The 20628-nt window shown below is 39.8% G+C and overlaps 1 protein-coding gene across 1 annotated transcript in view; it reads left to right on the top strand.

Annotated features, from left to right (window-relative positions):
- Positions 1-20628, top strand: part of DGKI (diacylglycerol kinase iota) — a 356177-nt gene that overhangs the window by 205376 nt on the left and 130173 nt on the right. Inside the window, exon 20 of the mRNA XM_064574919.1 lies at positions 11966-12165. Coding sequence (XP_064430989.1) covers positions 11966-12165 — 200 coding nt within the window. The remainder of the gene's footprint in view (positions 1-11965; positions 12166-20628) is intronic.

A 20628-nucleotide genomic window follows, 5' to 3' on the forward strand; every position in this document is an offset into this window, starting at 1 on the left:
AATATGATTAAATATGATCAGTCTGTGCTTAGATCAGTGCCACACACTAGATTTTGGGTGTATTTTGGTCTGTTAGAAGAAGGTGCCTCCCAGAATTTTAAAGAAAGAAAAACTTATATATGTACAAAAATAAGGGTTAATATGATGAAGGGATGGACTATGACTCTAAAGATGAAAATTATAAAAGATTTTGTAAAAGGAATTATAAGAAGTTGGTTGAACAAAGAAAGAAGAGGATTTAAAAAAAAAAGGGAGAGAATGTGATCAGGCAGGAGACTAGCACAAAGCCATACACTAGAGATTTAGGGTATATTTTGATCTGTTAGAAGAAACTGTATTTCAAAATTTTAAAGAGAGAACAACTTATATATATATATGCCAAAAGTAAGGGTAACTACTATGAAGGGATAGCACATGACTCTAAAAATGAAAAATAAAAATGTTTTTTTAAAAAGGGATTGATAAGATGTTGGTTGAAAAAGGGAAAAAGAAAAATTAAAAAAAAAAAGACACTTAAAAAAATTAACTTTGAAAGACTAAAGAATCATGGTAAAAAAGCCATGGATTCTATGTGCAGTATTCCCCTAGCGCTCGAGTTCTGCTGTTCTCATTGATAGTAAACTTGGTCTTGGCTGGCTGTTCTTGCTGATCTCCTGTTGCTGTGGTTTCCAAATGTCTTTGCTGGAGGTGGAATTGCCCCGCCCTTGCCGGGTCCAGGCTAAGTAATCTGCTCGGGTTTGCTCTCGGGAGCTTGTGTTCCCTGCAAGCTTTCCGTACAGCTTTGGAGGACGAGAGTGAAAATGGCAGCCTCCCAATCTCTGCCCCGGAGGAGCCGAGAACTCGGGGCCCCGCTCCTCAGTGAGCCCCCAGAGAAAAGCAGTCAATCACTCCCATCTCCCTGGTCTCCAGCCGCACTCCGTGCTCACCCGGCCTGTGACCGAGCATTTCTATCTCTGGCACCCGACCCCATGTGGAGTCTCCAAACCCAGCAGATCCCTGTGGTGCACTCCCACGCCGCTCCTCCCGGGGGAGGAAGGGGAGTCTCCCCGGATCTGCTGCTTGTTGGGTCCCTGCTGGAGGAGCAGTGGCCCGACTGTGCCCCAGATCACGGTTTATGACAACCCCGAGCTGAGAGCCTGCGCCTCGGCTCCGTCTCTGCAGCCAGCTTCCCCGCTCCAATACCTGGGAACTCTGCCACACTCAGGCACCCCTGGTCTTCCTGTGAACCCGAGGGTCCTGAGACCACACTGTCCCATGAGGGTTCCACCCCCCACTTAGCCACCAGAGTGATGTCCCTCAGCAGAGCCGACTTCTAAAAGTTCCGATTTGGTGCTTCGCGGCTCTGTCACTTGCCAGAAGCGGCCGACGGACACCCACTCCCCCGCTGTCTATCCTCCCGAGTATCGCCTCAGATTCACTTCTCCTCACGTCCTACCTTCCAAAGAGTTGTTGCTATTCTTTTCTTCAATCTCCTGTTGAGTTCATAGGTGTTCAGAATGGTTTGATCCCTATCCAGTTGAATTCCTGGGACCAGACAAAATCCAGGTCTCCTACTCCTCTGCCATCTTGCTCCTATATCCATAAGGTCTCATTCTAAGGTACTGGGGGTTAGGACGGCAATATATCTCTTTGGGGGACACAATCCAACCTGGAACAAGGGGTTGTTGGAGGACTGGGATAAAAGGGTGTCAATACAGAGTGGAGGCTAGTGCCCGGAGTCCCTCTTGCCCAGCGCAGACTGAAACAAACCCCCTCAAGCAGGTTTTAGCTATGTATTTCAACTTATTATTGAATGATGAGGAAACGAATTAAAAATTATGCTTATCATCTTATCTGGTGTAAATCAGGCCACCCTATCAGGTTATAAAATGAATTAAAAAATTAAAATCTCCTTGCAACCCATGGTTAGCACTTGGTTTGTGCTACACCTTATGCTTGAAGGTAAGAAGGTTGCATTTCTTGCTCTAAACAAACCAGAGCAGCTCTCTTCATCACTCATTCTGTGGATTCCTACTGACTTTTCCTCAATCACCTTGGGTTACTGAGATCAGAGAGAATAGCCTCTTGTGATTGTGGCAAATGTCCATCACCTGAGATGGCGATGCTGCTCATGAAATCTGCCCTCTCTGGGATGAAATGATTGTTAAGTGTCGAAGATTGGTCTGGAATTGATCTAATTTTCAGGTTGTAGCTCATGTCCTGCTCTTTTTCTCCAAAGATCTGTGTGCTAATTACAGGCAAAGACTCAGCTGAGAGCAAATGTAGGAATAAACTCAAGGATGCGTGCAAGGAAGAATTCTTGGAAGCAACCAAAAAAGGTTCAAATTTGGCCACATGTGTTTTACTCATTCATTTATTCATGGATTCAGTAACATTTATTGAATGTTTACCAGTGTGCCAGAGCTTCCTACTCCTGACTATGTGGCAGAAGACTGTCAGGGAATGTGGAAGAGAAGATGATCCTTCACCCAGGCTTGGACGGTGGGGGGCGGGGTAGAGGGGGAGCAAAGAGAATATTAGATTCTTCCGCATTGCTCTCAGGATCAAAATCGAAATGTAGGCCTGCAAGACTGAGTTTCTCTCTGGTTCTCTAAGCCTTTCCACTGCCCTCTTTGCTTTCTAGCTCAAGTAGCCTCTCAAGTCAAGCTTAGCTTGGAACATCTCTTGCTGCTTTTGTACCACAGGACCATTGCACATGCTTTTTCTCTCTAAAATGTTCTTTGACTCTCCATCTTCTATAACTTCTCAGCCCATATCTATGTCAGGTCCTTTTTAGAGTCTTGCTTGGGTTATTTTTGTTGACAATTGCACAGTGTCTGGACATGAAAGAGATAGCAGACTGACACTGAATAACTGGAGGAGAGTTTGTGGAGGGACTTGACAAATAGTGAACTAGGTTTATGAGAAGGAATGATGGATGGTGGTGTATTCCTGAGCTGAAGGTGCAGAGGTAACGAAGCAGTCACCTGCACCAGAAGAAGGACTGTTTGGGAAGGACCACCTGATAGGGGTAGTGTTTGCTAAGTGGAAGCAGTGAGCCAGTGCCAACCCGTCAGGGAGGGAGCCAGAGCCCTAGATATAGATACCTTACTCTTCTTGGCCCAATAGATCTTCCACTGGTGCCTCCCTCTGGAGAAGTCTAACCAGAAGCCAGGGTACAAGCAGCTACTGATATAGCCTGAGTGGGTCAGGCTCACAGGGCAAGAAGGAGGGCAGGAAAGGATGGAGTGCCAGCCAGGAGTGGCAGGTGGTGGGTACCCATCACTCCAGTGTGTGTCTTCCACACAGCAAAGACTGATACATGTAGTTGGCTTGAGCAAATGTGGCAGAGTGAATGCATTTTGCCAGGAGAAGAAGAGTGGGATTGGGCATTCTATAGAAAGAGAAATTTACATACTCTCAGCAGTATGAGGGATCCTAGTCCTCTGTGGGAACTGTAATTCATTTTATGGAGGTGAAAAGTGAGAGTGGTAGGCAAGGACCAGATCATGGAGTGATTACAGGATTCATCTAGAGGTTTTGACTTTATTCCAAGGTCACTGGGGAATTAGTAAAGTGTGCTTTTAAGTAAGTATTTATTATGGGGAAAGTCCAATATAAAAATAGACAATAGATTGAACCCTCATGTGTCGTTACCTAGCTTCTATAATGTTCAACTCATGGGCAATCTTCTATCTGTCCCCACCTATGACCACATCCCTTATATTAATGTGAAGCATATCTCTGGCATTTTATCAGTTACTTGTAAATATTTCTGAATGTGTTTTTAAAAGATAAGACTTCTTTTATGAACACAGCTATATGCCTTATATCTGAAAAAATTAAGACAGTAGCATCTGAATATTACTGTTTACTGAGTGCTCAAATTTCCAGTTGTCTTGCAAATGTCCTTTGTTTTCTTGTGCTCTGTGAGTTTGAACCAGGATCCAAGTAAAATTTATTCATTGTAATTGATTAATGTGACTCTTATGTATCTATAGGTTTCTGTCCATCTCTTTAACTTCATTTATTTATTGAAGAAACCAGGTTATTCATCCTGTAGTTTCCCTGTGTTTGAATTGTGCTGATAATATTCCGGAAGTGTCAATTAACATGCTCTTCTTTCTTGCTGTTTCCTTTAAGTTGATAGTTGGATGTAGATACAACACTTCCGTCTCCCCAGCCCCCCCAAATCTACTCTGTGAGTAGTGTTTTCTTCTTCCAAAAGAGGATAGGTAATATCTAGTTGTGTCTCTTTTTTGACTAATAGTCCCTGATAAGCATTGTCTGGATCCAGTGATCATTAGAGGTTGGCAGAGTAGTGATATTCTAATTCTATCCTTTTTCATTGATTAACTGGGGTATTTCTATAAAGAGTAATTTCACCTATTATTTGGCTACTTGGTTACATAATTGGTATAGGGAAAGCAGGATAACAGATTATTTTTATTTATATGTTTTCAAAATAAGTAATTCAATAGCATCTTCTGATGGTGATCGTTGGTTTAAATGGATTTGAGTTTGTTGGACACTTGCCATTCTAAGTTTGGGTCTCTGTACCCTCCCCTCGAATCTGGGTGGGCTTACAAATACTTGGCAAGTCTGGTACAGTGGAAGTGACCCTGGGTAACTTGGGGTTCTGGATTATGAAAGGCCATGCAGCCTATGGGCAATACAGGTCATACTGATGGTCTCTAATTAATAGGAATTTTATAAATTCCAGGTAATATTTATAATTTAAAATGTCTCCCTGCTTTCATTCATTTAGCGTCAGTCAAAAATATTTATTGAACATTTATTGAACCCACAAATACTTATTGAATTCAGAAATGGCACTCTGCTACATAAAACAGTTATGAAATGGACCCAGAGACAAGCCCTGTCCTCAGGGTGCCCACAGTTTAGTGTTATGGGAGGATGTGAAAAACACAAGCAATTGTGGTCTGGCATCATAAATTCTAGGAGAAAGGCATGTGTGGAGATAGGAAGAAGAATTGAAACCAAACAGTATTTATAAAATGGGGAAATTAGCAAAAATTACGCAGAAGAGTCAGGAGTGCTTACAGATGCAATTGTGAGCGTCCGTTCTGTGGGAGACTCGCCTGAGAGAGCATGGTATCCTAGAGCACTCATGGTGGCTCAGTGATGACACAGATGGGGAAGAAAGACACTGGTGTGGAGAAAGGAGAGGACAGGAACAGTTTTTTGTAACTGTGAAGCAGGAAGGTTGGCAGAGATGGAATGAGACAGAATCAGAATGGTGGTTTAGAAAGATTGCCTGGATGTCTGGGTGGAAGGTGACCAGAATCTCTCCTGCTGGAGGCCCAGAGACAAAGCAAGTCCAGGTGCAGAAATGAGGAGGCCTGGAATCTGGGGAAGAAAGTGGTAATAAAGGTAGGGGGATAGGAAACTTCAAGAGTTATTCAGACACGGTGACTTATTTTGAAGGGTGAAAAAGGAGTAGGGCGCCTGGGTGGCTCATTTGGTTAAGCGACTGCCTTCGGCTCAGGTCATGATCCTGGAGTCCCGGGATCGAGTCCCGCATTGGGCTCCCTGCTCAGCGGGGAGTCTGCTTCTCCCTCTGGCCCTCCCCCGTCTCATGTGCTCTCATTCTCTCTCAAATAAATAAATAAAATTAAAAAAAAAAAAAAGAAAAGAAAAAGGAGTATACATGAATCCTGGCTGGCCAGCAGAGGCCATTAGGTAAATGGTGAATACGTTAGAGATGGGGGGAATATAAAAGAAAGATAATATTGCCAAAAAATGAATTGTGGTTTTTTTTACCATATTTTAAATTTTTATTTTAATTCCAGTCTAGTTAATATACAGTGTTGTTAGTTTCAGATGGACAATATAGTGATTTAACAGTTCTATATATTGTGATTTAACAGGTCTGTATATTGTGATATATAGATATATAGTGATTTAACAGGTCTATATATTACCCAGTGCTCAATTTATGTAAGTTAAATTTGAAACTCCTGTAAGGCATCTAGGGAGATAGAGGCAACTTGAAATACATGTTTAGAGCTCACGGGATCCTTCCAGGTTGGGAGAGAGGGTTTTGGGGGTCTATCAGATCTCCTTCTCTCCCGTCCCATCATTGGTAGGAAAAGGAAAAGAGTAATAGTTGATGGAGGCTGGTGAAGAGAAAATGGAATACTAAAATTATGTCAATTATTTTTTCTCTTTATATATGAATCATGTAAAAATGCATAGCACCTAGCATCAAATGTGGATCTCAGATTCTAATAACTTTAGATTGCTTCCAAGATTAAAAAAAATTCTACTTCAAGAAAGCAGAGTTAAATGTAGTGTATACTGCACAGTTTTGAACGTCCTATGCTCTCTGAAGAATATGGGCATTCTTTCTCTATTTTCATTCACATCTTACCTGACTGCTCATATAACAGTACACTATTGTTCTAGAAGAAAGAATTTCATTTCCAGGACTTGGGTTTCGTGTTTCTTGAAACTAGACTCTTTATCTTTTGATTGCAAATTTCAAAATAGTAGTCTTCAATTCATTTCCCTGGTTGAAATGCATTCCTACAAATTAAGATGATTCTTCGCTGGGTGCTTGGTAACCTGATTACCTTTTTTTTTTTTTTTTAAGATTTTGTTTATTTATTTTAGAGAGAGTGTGTGAGCAAGTGGGGTGAGGGGCAGAGGGGGAGGGAGAGGAAGAAGGAGAAAAAATCTGAAGCAGACTCTGCTGAGGACAAGCCTGACAGGGGCTCACGGGCTCAATCTCACCACCATGAGATCATGACCTGAGCCGAAACCAAGAATCAGGCACTTAACCAACTGAGCCACCCAGGCGCCCCCTGATTACCTTTTTGGATTCTATGCAGACCATAATGAGACACTGTAATTTGTATTTATTTCTGCCACAATTTTTTGCCTTCATGGTTTTGAAGGTCTTTTCATGTTGAGTCTGTTTCTAAGTAATCTAAAACTCTTTAAGACAGTCCAAAGCATTATACAGATTGAGGCATTGGTCACCAAATTTGCTATGCAGTATGAAATCCAGAGATTTCAGTCTCCTAAACTTTAAAGAAAGTAGAGCCAGTTTTCTTTATGTTAATTGAAGTTAAAATATGTAAGCTCTTTTATATTTATGAATTAGAAAAGCTAAATGTTATTTGGTGAGAAAAATCACATGGAGAAATTCCCAGGGCTGAGGTTTTATACATACCAGAGAGTATATTCCTTATTTTTTTAGGAAAAAATATTAAATGTGTGCTTATTTTGATAGTACACATAAGAACTAAAAGTAAAATGATCTGTAACTATTTATATTTTGATGTGTTTTCTTCCAATTGCTTTATTTCTGTTTTTAAACATATAGGAACTCATAAGTAAAACCCATAGCACAAATGGCTGACTATTCTTTCATATATAAATATCTCAATTTATGTAATAATTATTCCTTCATGAACAGCTTCCTTTATGAAATGTTGAGGTTTTTGGATGTTTGGTGGTGTAAATAATCCTGTAATAATTGCTCATAAACCTCTGTTCATATTTCAAAATACTTTCCGATGACATATCCCCACAGAAGAAATTACTCTCAATGACATAAATATTTTAAAACCTCTTAATAACAGTTATAAAACTGCTTTCTAGAAATTTTGTTCTGTTTACTTGCCCAATAGCAATGTACATGAATACCTGTTAAGAAGTAATATCCCACAGGTGCTGGAAATGTGTTCACAGATAGAAACAAAAAGCTATTATATTACACCTGATGAAACAGAAGGAGAGATGAGAATAAAATTTCATCCCTAAAAAGAAAGAAAGAAATCATGCCTGTTTTGTCCATCCCATGATGTCCTCTTAAACAGCAAAAAATGAGAGTAAGGACACATTGTTGTTCAACTTTATTGTTACCTTGTGTGGCTTTTTGTTTTTTTGAAGTGTGTTTTTTGCATATTTTAATAGGTTGTTTATCTTTTATTGTTGAATTTCAGGAGTTATTTATATATTCCGAATACAAGTCTTTTGACAGATATATTTAGTGCAAATATATTCTCCGTCTATTCTGATCTTTTTATTTTCTTAGTGTTTGTTTTGACAAGCAGAACTTTAAACATTCTTCTGAATTCCAGTTGTATGAGGAAGGCTTATTTCATGTGAGGGCTTTCTGTGCCCTTCTTAAGAAACCTTGCTCATTCCAAGAAAGGTTGGGAAAATATTCTCCTGTGTTTGATTTTTGAAGATTTATAGTTTTAGCTTTTGTGTATAAGTATTTAATTCAGCCCAAATTAATTTATGTGCATTGTGAAGTACATAGCAAGATTCATTTTTAAAAAATACATTTATCCCATTTTTTCCCAGCATTATTTGTTGAGTAGACTTTGCTATAGAATTACCTTAGTGCCTTTGCCCTTCGATTGTATGTGGTTCTATTTCTGGACTCTATCCTGTTTCATTGATTTATTTCTTTATCCTTATGGCAGTACCACACTGTTTTGATTACTATAGCTTCATAGTAAGTCTTCAAACTGGTAATATGAATCATTCCACTTTGCCCTTCTAAGAATGTTTTGGTTATTCTGTCTTTTGCATTTGTATATAAATTTTAGAATCAGTTTGACTGTGTTGACAAAAAAAAACCAAACTGCTAGGATTTTAATTGGGATTGCTTTGAATCTATAGATTAGGGAGAATTGACCTAGTAACAGTATTTAGTGTTCCAATCTACAAATATATCTTTCTCCATTTAGCTGTTCTTTCACTTCTCTTAGCAAAGTTTTATAGTTTTATAGTTTCAGCATGGTTTTCAGGTTCTTGCATACCCTTTGCTGATTTTGTTCCTAAGCATTCTATGTTTTCTTCTCCGCTCCCACCAACCCAGGATCGTCCATCATTCCCATCTGACGGCAAGTAGAATAAGGACTTGAGTGGTAAGAAAGAGGATGAGGCATGGAGGAAGATGGAGACAAGTATAGTGTGGAAAGACACAGGATCTCAAGCCACACCTGTGACATGAAGGAAAGTTGTTGTGGTCTGGGCAACAGGGCAGTAAATGGCAGTACTTAGTTCAGGGGATGTCTTTGTTTTTCTATCGGGGCCCATGCTATCAGAAAGGCAATATTTGAAATTTTCACAAGAGTAATAGATCCTAGATTGAACAGATAATTGAATCTCTGTCACTAATAAATCACCATATTATTACCAGTAAATGATTCCTTCTAGCAAATCACGGGGTTATTTGTGGTTAAGCCTAGACCACCCTGAGTGATGAAAAATAAGTATTTCTAATGAGCATTTTAAAAATTACCTTTACTCTAACTTGTTCCAAAAATACTGTGGCTATGCTAGCAATAATAGAACTGTCTTTACCCTGAAAAGCTATTTACCGTAATTCCTCTTGTGCCTGCGCAGTGATCTTGGATTGATTTTGAAATGCCAATGGGACAGCTGTTTACATGTTTGTGGTATTGCTGTTGCTGTATTTTTGAGGCTGGGAAGATGACTTAAAAGTGCTCTACAGTACCGTGTATACCTTCTCATACCAAGGGGTTGGAAAGTATTTAAAACAGTTTTCAGTTCTGTTAAACTCCAAGGAAGAAGTTCTTGCCTGGCAGGTTCTGCATTTTTATTTGTGATTGGGCCTAGTCAAAGGTGGCTGAGGGGGAGAAGAAGAAGTGGTATTTCCAGAACAGTGGATGAAGGGATAGAGTTCTCAGCTGAGAAGAACTTGCAGGCAAGGGAAATATATTAGAAAAGTTCTGGACATGAGATGGTGGCTCTAATCTAATTGATTTAAGTGGATCATTTGAGTACAGCCAAGAAAAACTTTCAGCTGAATAACAAAGGATCGGGGAGTAGGCCAAAAAGAATTTTAGTAAATTCTCACTGCATTCTCCTCTGCTTTCTTGTTCTTCCAACTAACTGAATAAAATTGTATGTAAAGCACACAACGGAATGCTTTTAACATTACAGGTGTTCAATAAGTAGTTCTTCTCAGTTATTATTCTGTTTTCTTTCTGTCCTTTTTGTCCCTTTGTGTTTCTTTTCTCTTTGCATTTATAGATAATCAAGTTTCTTTTGTTCAAATTAATGCAAGTACAAAAAAAGAAATTCAACGCCTCAGATAAATATAAATATCTGGCAACCAAATAAGGCGAGGTTGACTTCACAAATATCGGTTAACAAAGTTTATTCCTCATTCATGGAAACGAGACATATGGAAACAGGTTGATAGTATGTTTTAATCTTTTAGATTTTGAGCAAGTTACAATTTGACTCCTTTTTTTATATTTATTATAAGCTAATTAATAACTCAAAATACATAATATAACCTTACTGAAAAATTATTTAGCAGTATCTATTCAAGTTAATTATAATCTCAGCTTAATGGCATAGCAATTCTTCTCATTGTATGTACCCAAGAGAGTATCTACCAAGAGATATTTATAAGAAAGTTTACATCAAGAGTAGCTACAAACTGGAAACAACCAAATGTTTACCAGCAGAAGAGCAAATAAATATATTTTGCTATATAGTACTTAAAAATAATGATGAACAAAAGATGTCAGACACAAAAGAGTCATCTACTATGGTTTGTATGAAGTTCAAGTTCAAACAAATTGAATCTATGGTGATAGGAGTGAGAGTATTGGCTGCTAACTGGTTTGTGGGAGGAGTATGAAAAGATTGGGAAGGAGCACGTGGAAAACTATAAATTATCCAAAGCTTGATCTGGATGGTGATTCACATATGTATATAAAGACACTCATCAAGTTGTAGAATTTGTGTACTCTTTTATAACCAAACATGTATGATTTCCATTCATCCCTAAAAGGTAAATGATACTAAATGTGTAATAACATACACAACATAAAAATATATAGTGTATAATTTAACATATATAAATATATATGTGGGCATATAAATATATTTTTTAACTAATGCAGTAAAGTTATGTTAATTTGTTGTCCTTAACAACGGGCTTTTCATTTTATTTATTTAATTAATTAATTAATTAATTTTTTTGTAGTGACATTTTATTTATTTTTTTATTCTTATGTTAATCCCCATACATTACATCATTAGTTTTAGATGAAGTGTTCCATGATTCATTGTTTGTGCATAACACCCAGTGCTCCATGCAGAATGTGCCCTCCTCAATACCCACCACCAGGCTAACCCATCCTCCCACCCCCCTCCCCTCTAGAACCCTCAGTTTGTTTTTCAGAGTCCATCGTCTCTCATGGTTCGTCCGAGCTTTTCATTTTAGATTGACTTTTCCATTTTGTGGCCACCGTGGTGAATTGAGCTCTGTGTTTGATTTTGATCCTTTGCTTTACTTTTCATAATGTTTGTAATTGAGTAATTAATATTATTTTGCATTTCATTGATCTTATACAGATTAGAAGTAGCTTGAGGAGGTTTTTGGTAAAAAGGAAAAACCTGCCCAAGTTTGAAAATTAACCAAGGGTGGGCTCCAATTTAAATATGAATATATTTAATATATAATATATAGTTACATATTATAGCATGTATGTACATAAGATGTATGTTATATATACATATCTATGTTGTGTAACTATATTATGTATTTATATTTAAATAATATGTATTATAATATTTATATTTAAATTAGTACAAAAGCTGCCTTAAACTGTGCTTTATATCTTTTATAGTCTTTTTTTCTCCTTATATTGGTTATTCAATGGGAATAAATCGCACAGAAAACAACTTCTGTATTAAAGTAATCTGATTAAATTAAGACTGAAAATACGTAACACTGAAAATTAGCTATCGAGAATTTTTGGTCAAGCTCATCAAAAGTTGAGAAATTTTAATTTATTTTTGTTAAGGTGATTTACCCAAGGTTTCCCATTCTACTCCTGGCTAGCAAGTTTCACTATGTTTATCAATGGCCTTTGGGTTATTCAGAGTGCACTTGGGGGTTCTAGCTTTCCTGACTCTTAAGAACTAACTTCCAGCTTCCTTTGGACTCTTGAATTCACAGGCTGCCCTGCAAGTTGGGGGCCACGGGGAAAGGCTACACCAGTGTCGGGAGGTCATGCTGCTCACTTACAAATCCATCCCCATGCAAGTGGATGGGGAGCCCTGTAGGTTGGCCCCAGCTATGATTCGGATCTCCTTGAGGAATCAAGCCAACATGGTACAGAAGAGCAAGAGGAGAACATCCATGCCTTTACTCAATGAGTGAGTCTGCCCCTTGCCTACCTTTGTGAACACAAAGACCATGAAGAGAACACCAAGCATGTGCATGGTCTAGGGGCCTTACTGTGTTAAGAAAGGAACAAAGTCCAAGAAACAGGAGTTCCTTGGTCTCTCTGACGTCCTTTTTTTCATGTTTATTACACAGTAACCACACTCTTCTTTTAGAAATAACTACTGTATTGTATACGAGATAGATAACTCTTCTTCATTGACCACTTTGGTCTATATTTATTGGAAACAACAGAAAATCATTAAGAGTGATTCTAGGGTCATAAAATGCATCAAGATAAATATGTTCTGTTTTGTTTTAAGACGGCATGCTATTGGCCTCCTTTTTACCCAGGTCACTTGGAGAGTGTTGGTTTCCCCAATAGCAGGAGGTTGGCAGAGCTGGATGTTCGGAGCTCACCTCTCTCCACGTTGCATCCCCTTCTGCCTGTTAGTGAGTTATCACTTTCCTGATGCCCCCATATTGGGGTCCCATGGACCCTGGTGCTTCAACTCAATTTTGCCATTCTGAGTGGCATCCTATTGTCTAGATACAACCTAGCTCACTACTGAATATCTAAATAAGATGTATCCCTCTTGGATCCTTTCTTTTCTTAGGTGTTTTGATGAACTGATTTGAGATAAGGAGATAATAACTAGATATTCAGAGTGTATATTCTTTGTAGCACCCCTTCATCTAATTTTTTTAATGGAGATGTCTGTCCGGGGTTGGAGAAAGGGATGGAGAAGAATGGGGATTTGGGGCCTCTTTTTGAGTATCTTCTATATATAATGCCCAAATGCCTGGTCTAACTCAAGATAGGGCCATTTCTGGGCTCAGCCTCGGGTCATTATTCTGTCACAGCGAGGGACCCTCCAAGGTGCTACTCCTGTTTGTGGCCTGTGGTGCATGGTTACTGATATGTCCTGAATGGCTGGCTTCCTGCGGTGCCTGTGAAGCAGGGCATGCTTTGCCACGTATTTTTGGAGTCACTGTGACAATCGACAGAAGTGCCTAGAATAAACCAGTGACAGAGGTGCCGTAGCTCGCTGCCAGAACCTAACTTCACCTCTCTTTCTGAGATGGCATATGTTGAGGAATAGCATTAGACAGGGCTCTTAAAGTGTTTGCATTTTTGGCATCCACTTCTAAGTCTGAAGCTGGCGTGAGAGGTCCTCTCTCCTCTGCTTCCTCCTTTCCTAGAGTCTCTCTGGACATCAGAGTCACTCAGCACTTTCCCCAGATCATTATCCAGGCAGCTTGTTCAGTTGTATTCCTTATTTTGTTTACATTTTGCAGCTAGTGAAACTCCTGGCTCATTCCCAATGGTTTTCTTTTCTCCTTGCCTCTAGCTTCTATTAGGCTAAATATACAGCTGGCAAGTTTATATGTTAAAAAGGTAGGATGTCAACAACAGTATATGGTTGACCATATGCTCTCTAGAAATGTTAGTGTTAATCCATGAACCAGTGGTTGGGGAGAAAGCTCTGAACTAAATGAAAAGCTACCTTGGAGATAGTATGGTAGCTGAGGTTGTTTGGGGTCACTTGTGGATCATTAAGAAGCTATAATAAAACTAGAAGTTCTTAATATCTGCAGGCAAAGACCTCCCGTCCTCCTGCCTGGTGATGCTATATTTAATAACCTTACCAGACACGAAATTGTTTCCAGGTGCTTAGTTTCAAACAGCTCTTGCCCTTGAAGTGAGAAAGAGTTTGTATCTGCTTGGCAACTGTATTCTTTTTTTTTTTTTAATTTTTTATTGTTATGTTAATCACCATACATTACATCATTAGTTTTTGATGTAGTGTTCCATGATTCATTGTCGGCAACTGTATTCTTGAGAATTCATTTGGGCCTTCTTCACATACAAAAACCAATACAAATAGTTGTTTTCTTTTCGTACTTAGACTACATATGGCAGATAGATGATGCGATGGCATAGATTTAGCTGCAGGGTGCTCGAGAAAACAGCCTCAACTCAAAAATAGTTCCTTCCCACCAGGGGGCAGTGGTGCGTCCACCTAAACAGCCTCTGGCCTCAGGAAACCTCTGAAGGACAATAATGTGCTTTTCAGTTCCCAAAAGGACACTTGTAAAACTTAGCAAAGATATTTATTACTACTGATGATGAATAACTATCAAAACACTATATTTTTTAGGAAATCAATACAGATAGCATATTTTCAGAGGAAAACCAAACACCCACTTATCTTGTCACGTGTGCTCATTACACCTCAATTGCTCTCCCTGACTGCTCTTTTTCACCCTCTGCAATTAGAGTTCTTCTTTCTCTTTTACTAGAAATCCTTGTTTTGAAATCTGACTTCTTCCACTGGATTTCCAGGTGGAGTTTCTAGTTTGAGGGTTGCCTGGCCATTAAGACCTTTCCACAAGTTTTCTTCAACCTTCTAAGTCCTCTAGGCTTTTCTGTTTCAGCCACGGTTGGGCCAAGTTCATTTTGCAGCCAAGGCAGAGAGATAATCGAAAGATATTTCTTTATTTCCTTCCTTCCTTCCTGTTTTCCTCCTTCATTCTCTCTCTCTCTCTTAGCAGTCCTTGTTTTCTGCAACTATCTGTTACTTCTGTTCCATTTGCCCATCTTCTTTCAGAAGAAAGAGAACTGGTTTAAAATGTCTGGAGAATTCATTTAGAAACCTCTGTGTGTGATGAGGATTGGGGGGTGGAGGGAGGGAGTTAACTGTGAATATTTGAGAATCAAGTACTGTGGTTCCCTAAACAACTGGCTTCCTTTTCCACTTGAGCGGTGGTGTTCCTCACAGGTTTGCCTTTCTCTGGGAGATCACATCTGTACGTGAGATTTCATCTATGACTGATAAGGGAATAAATTTCACATTTGTGTCTTCTATCCCAGCGTTCCTTCTAAAAGCCAGAGACTCATATCCGGATATCTCAGCTGACATCTTTACCTGGATACCCCCTAGCAACCTCAGACTGCAGGCTGAAAATGGGCTTGTTAACTCTGCTCCCTTTGCTTTCTCTGCTTATCAGTCAGTGAGCCCTCCTCATCCACATTTGTCTACATGGAACCATCTACCCATTCACCACGTCCCTGCCATGGAGTCCTTGCAGTCACCTGCTCCTTCTATTTATTTCCCATGTCTTCTTTTTGGTAAAGATTTATTTATTTATTTCAGAAAGAGAGAGGGGGGAAGGGGCAGAGGGAGAGAATCTTCAAGCAAACTCCCCGCTGAGTGCTGGGCCTGACATGTGGCTTGATCCCATGGCCCAGAGATGATGGCCTGAGCTGAACCCAAGAGTCAGACGCTCAACCATCTGAGCCACCCAGGTGCCCCTATTCCCCGTGTCTTTAACTCACACCACCTATCCCCTCTGCTAGTAATACAGCCTGTGTCCAAAGGCCATCTAAGTTACTTCACCACAGCATCACTAAATTATGCTCATGATTCCTTGCTTCCTGTGTCACTGCTCATCACATAATGCTTTTTCCAGTAGACTAATTAGAAGGATCTTTCTAGAAAAGTTAAACTCATATTCCTTAGCTTTGCAGAGCTTTTTGATCATTGCCATCATCGTCCTCTTCCTGCGCTCCAAAGATCATTGCTCGTCTGGAGCACTGGCCTGCCTCGTGCATCCTTGTTCTTTTGCACTTCTTTTGCTCTTTTTGCACGCCTTCCTTCCTTCATTTTTGTCGATTAACTCTTGCTCAAGTTTAAGACCCCATTGAAATATCATTTTCTCTAAGAATCCTTTTTGATCTACTTCTAGACATTAGATACTCCTGTTAGTGTTTTAGGTTATGTTCATCACACCATTTATCAAGAATAATATAATTCTTGGTTTACTTGTCTCTCCTCCCAGCTTAGAGTTTTCCTCTTAGGGTCCTCAGTGCCTACCAGTATGTCTAAGACATGATTATGTGTTGAATAAGTGGCTTGCACATAGATCAGATCGATAATCCTGTATCTGTTAACATTGCTCTGAGACTGCATCTAAAATAACATAGATCTAAAATCCATGAATATAAAAGTAATGGAGATAATGTCTTGGTAACACTTTATGTGAATAAATGGAAGGTACATACTTAAAAATTTTAAGATCTGGTTCACATGGATTGGATAGGTGGGGGAAATCCCATGAGAAATGGTTAACTAGTAGGCCTTCATGATGCCACTACATCTTCATTTATACCAAAAAAAGAAAATTATTTCCAAAAAAATATATTTCTTGGTCTATAATCCCATTTGCTATTACTATATAGAAACTGAAGGGCTAGACTTACTGTGTTCAGTAGACCCCCACCCCGCTGGGACAGGAGCATATCTCATTTTATCATGGCTTATGAATCTATTCAAAATAAGAGCTACAATAAATATCATCCCCCCATAAAGTAATAGAAGAGATTTGTCTAGGTTCATATTCATGTACTAATAACATGGTACCCACATAAATTTGATGATACTATTCAAAAGACACCTTTGAAAGAGATCAGAAATTTAAAATTTCTCAGGTGCTTAGGGAGATCTTAAGCTAGCTGAAATCCTGAGCTCACTGGTAATTAAGACTACACTGTGAAAGGCAATCATATTATTTAGGGGCAAGATTTCTAGTTGGTAAACTTTGAATTGGGCAACTCGATTGATTGGATTCCATCATCCTGGAATTGATAGTCCTTTGAGGAAAACAAGGAGTTGATTCATGGGTGACTTTATGTGAGAACTTACATACCCAGCAGAAAAGAGGGATGGGGGCGCTGTGCTTACTACAGTTACAGCGAAGCTCTTCAGATCCTCTGAGAGAGTGGAGAGAATAATTCTGTAAGTGTGACAACACATTTTGGATTTAGTTTCTTAAATTTTATGTTTCATCTTTTCTAATAGCTACTGAAGTTTCTTTTTTTTTTTTTTAAAGACTTTATTTATTTATTTGACAGAGAGAGACAGTGAGAGAGGGAACGGGAGACAGAGAAGCAGGCTTCCCGCGGAGCAGGGAGCCCGATGCAGGGCTCGATCCCAGGACCCTGGGATCATGACCTGAGCCGAAGGCAGACACTTAACGACTGAGCCACCCAGGTGCCCCAGTCCTTTCCATTATAAAAGAAGAGAGAAAAGGGTGAAGTCTATGGCTTCCCTTTTCCACCAGGAGTATGAGTGAAATTGCAGCATCACTGTGATGACTCTAGGCTTTCTTGGTATTACCTGCAGTCATTACAGGTTTTGTTGAGCCACGCTTTTCAAGATGGCTGTCTTTTGACACAAATTTCCTACAGAGCTCTGGAATCAAGAGGACTATGTTAAAGGATTAAAGTTACCTTCACTTTCCTCAAAGATGAGTTTACTATGCCAGCCTACTCCTCTCTAGTGTGTGTGTGTGTGTGTGTGTGTGTGTGTACATGCATGCATCCTCTCCTTGGATGTCCCTAGAGCAAGGGAGGAACATGAGGATGCTCCCACCCACCTGCAGCCCTGCCCGGTGTCCCGCTCCCACCGCATCTACCCACACCCCCACTGCCCTGCGGGCGGTCCCCAGCTTGCCTTAGAGCCAGGCCTCGCCATGTGTCCTGTTGGCTTCATTGCTGTCACTGGCTTTTTGGATTATGTCCGTGGCTGGCTGGATTTTCCTTTTCTTTTCATTCACTGTTTGGTGACGCGCTCATTTAATTTCTGTTTAAATTTTGTGTGTCTCTCTTTCTCTCTCCTGGCTTGTTCCCTGTCTGTCCACGCTGTTGTGCTGACTGTCTTCGCTGCTCATTCCCTGCTGCCTCTAGCATCCATCAGGTGGCAGCTGCTGACCTGCGGAGAGTGTCTGCTCCCCCGGGCTCCTTCACCACGTGAGTACAAAGCCGGTCCGTTTCTCCATTTTGTCTAGCACCCTCCTGTCTTCCTCGGGTTAGACTACCTGCCTCCTTTTCTCTCACAGGTCTGCTTCTCAGACAAGGACCCGCCAACCCTAACTGCCTTCTTTGCCCCTCTGTCATTTGAGATGGAGCTGTCCAGTTCTTTGTGTTCTATTTGTTTCAGTCCTCTAAGGGTTTAGGTGTAGGTTTTTGGTGCGTTACTTTAAGGCCCATGATCGCATGGGGTTGTATAAAACTCCATACTAAGCATTGGTTCTTATGGAACGTTTGTAATAGCCATAGACCATTCCATTATGTGTAACTCAGGGATGAGGTCGAAGGAGGGTGCCTGTTGCCCTTGCTTTGTGAACGGACCCCTAAAATTATGTGTGGAGTTTTGAGTGCATGCACATGCATCCGGGCATTATTTGGGTGGAGAATCCATGGTTGTAATGAAAGATGAATGACCAAAAACTATCTCTGAATCAGCAAAACATGCTTCATCCGTAGTTAATAATTTGTACTTAATGTATTTATGCTTTTATTTTTTTCTGGTGAAAAAAATTGTTTTAGCACTTTGGGACTTCTTTTACATAAAAAAGTTGTGGTCTCTGTCTTGCCCTTTCTTCCTCTTACAGATACTTAGCTTTTGTTCTGGTTCAGGTACTGGTTCAGGTGCTTGACATGAACTGCTTAACTAATGACTCCCCCAACAGCCCTATAGCACATGTGCTGTTATCTCCAGCCGTGGTCTTGTGGGGAATCTGATGCACAAAGCGGTTCAGTAACTTGCTCAAGGTCACACAGCTAACAAGTGGTAGACTGGGAGGCAAACTCAGATGGCTTGGCTTCAAAGTTCACACCTTTCACAATATACATTCTGCCACCTTTCACCTATGAGGAACCTATGTATCTCTTAAGCCCTAGTTGAATCATTGGCTTTTCAAGGAATTCTTTGTTGATTCTTGTTGTATTAGTTATGTTCTCACTGGAGTTCACTATTGATACACTTATTATAGTTCTCAAGGTTTAATAGTCTGGTATTAATTACATTAGCTCTGTGTGTGTGTGTTGTGCATTAGACTTAGGCTACTTGAGATTAATGACCATATCTTCTTTTTTTTTTTTAAAGATTTTATTTATTTATTTGAGAGAGAGAGACAATGAAAGAGAGAGCACAAGAGGGGGGAGGGTCAGAGGGAGAAGCAGACTCCCCGCCGAGCAGGGAGCCCGATGTGGGACTCAATCCTGGGACTCCAGGATCATGTCCTGAGCTGAAGGCAGCTGCTTAACCAACTGAGCCACCCAGGCACCCAATGACCATATCTTCTTATGGAATTTTTGTGTCCCCAGCCCTGATCACAGATCTTAACAAAAAGTATTCTGAAACCAAACGGAGTCATTGGTTGGCAGGATGAAGGAATGAAAGATACATGTCTTATTGAATTGTACAATGTCTGTCATCTAGGAATATGCCAAAATGATTCCTGAAGTTCAATCATATAATCCTACTTTCAGTCCTAGTCTTAGAGATACACATTTATTCATTCATTTTTCAAAAACATTACTTTGTACTTGCTCTATGTCCACCATTTTGTGCGCAATAGAGAGCTGCGCATGGACCTTAAAATGGAGTGGCCAGAAAATCAATGGGAAAATAACATTTAATTTTCAATTTGGAGGTTATTCTGGGGGTATATCCTACATTCTACAAAAGGCCTATTCAATAAATTGGAGCCCAAGGAATGGCTTTCAGTGATTTTCAGAGGCTATATTGATAGAGTTCAAAGAATCGAGAATACCAACAATAGAGATGCATGTGGAGTTTGTCTCATTTCTATCACAGTTTTAGTTGTATAATTTAAACGAGGCTCTTCTTTATTGGTTCCAGGTGTGCATACTACAGCACGGTAAACTGTCACTGTTGTGATAAGGTGTAACAGGCAGAACACCTAGGTGTGGCCACTTTAATACTTGAAAGTTGATCTAAAATATTTTATATCTATATAGGGTATATTAAATATTACATATTATAGATTTTATATTTATAGATCTCTGAAATATTTATGTAACAAAACTTATTAGAGTATTTTATTTTAATTTTTAAATTATTTATTTTTTGAAGATTTTATTTATTTGAGAGCGAGAGAGCACAAGCAGTAGGAGAGGCAGAGGGAGAGGGAGAAGCAGGCTTCCCATGGAGCAGGGAGTCTGATGCGGGGCTCCATCCCAGGACCCTGGGATCATGACCTGAGCCAAAGGCAGACGCTTAACCGACTGAGCCACCCAGACGCCCCTAAATTAGACTATTTAAAAAAAAAGATAAAACACTGTCAAGGAGCCTGTAGAAAAACCCGAGAACAAGCAGTGTCTTTACATATTATAGCAGTGGTTGAGAGTTTTGACCCCCTCTCATGCTATTTGCTATTTTCAGCAATGTTTAATAATCACATTAATGTTGCTTTGGTCCTCATGAAAGTCAGGACCCCAGTATCTTGGACTCAGCTTGTCTGATTTTTTTTTTTTTGACTCTTGGTCAGCCATTTTCTGCTCAGAAAAATTCTTCTGTAGATGATCTCTTCTGGGGAGAAGCCTCTCTTTCTCCTGTTCCTGTAGTAAATGTTCATTTCCCAAAGCA

The sequence above is a fragment of the Mirounga angustirostris genome, unplaced genomic scaffold (assembly GCF_029215605.1).
Source record: "Mirounga angustirostris isolate CCGP_5_RB_7025 unplaced genomic scaffold, mMirAng1.0.hap1 SCAF_12, whole genome shotgun sequence".
Lineage (NCBI taxonomy): Eukaryota > Metazoa > Chordata > Mammalia > Carnivora > Phocidae > Mirounga > Mirounga angustirostris.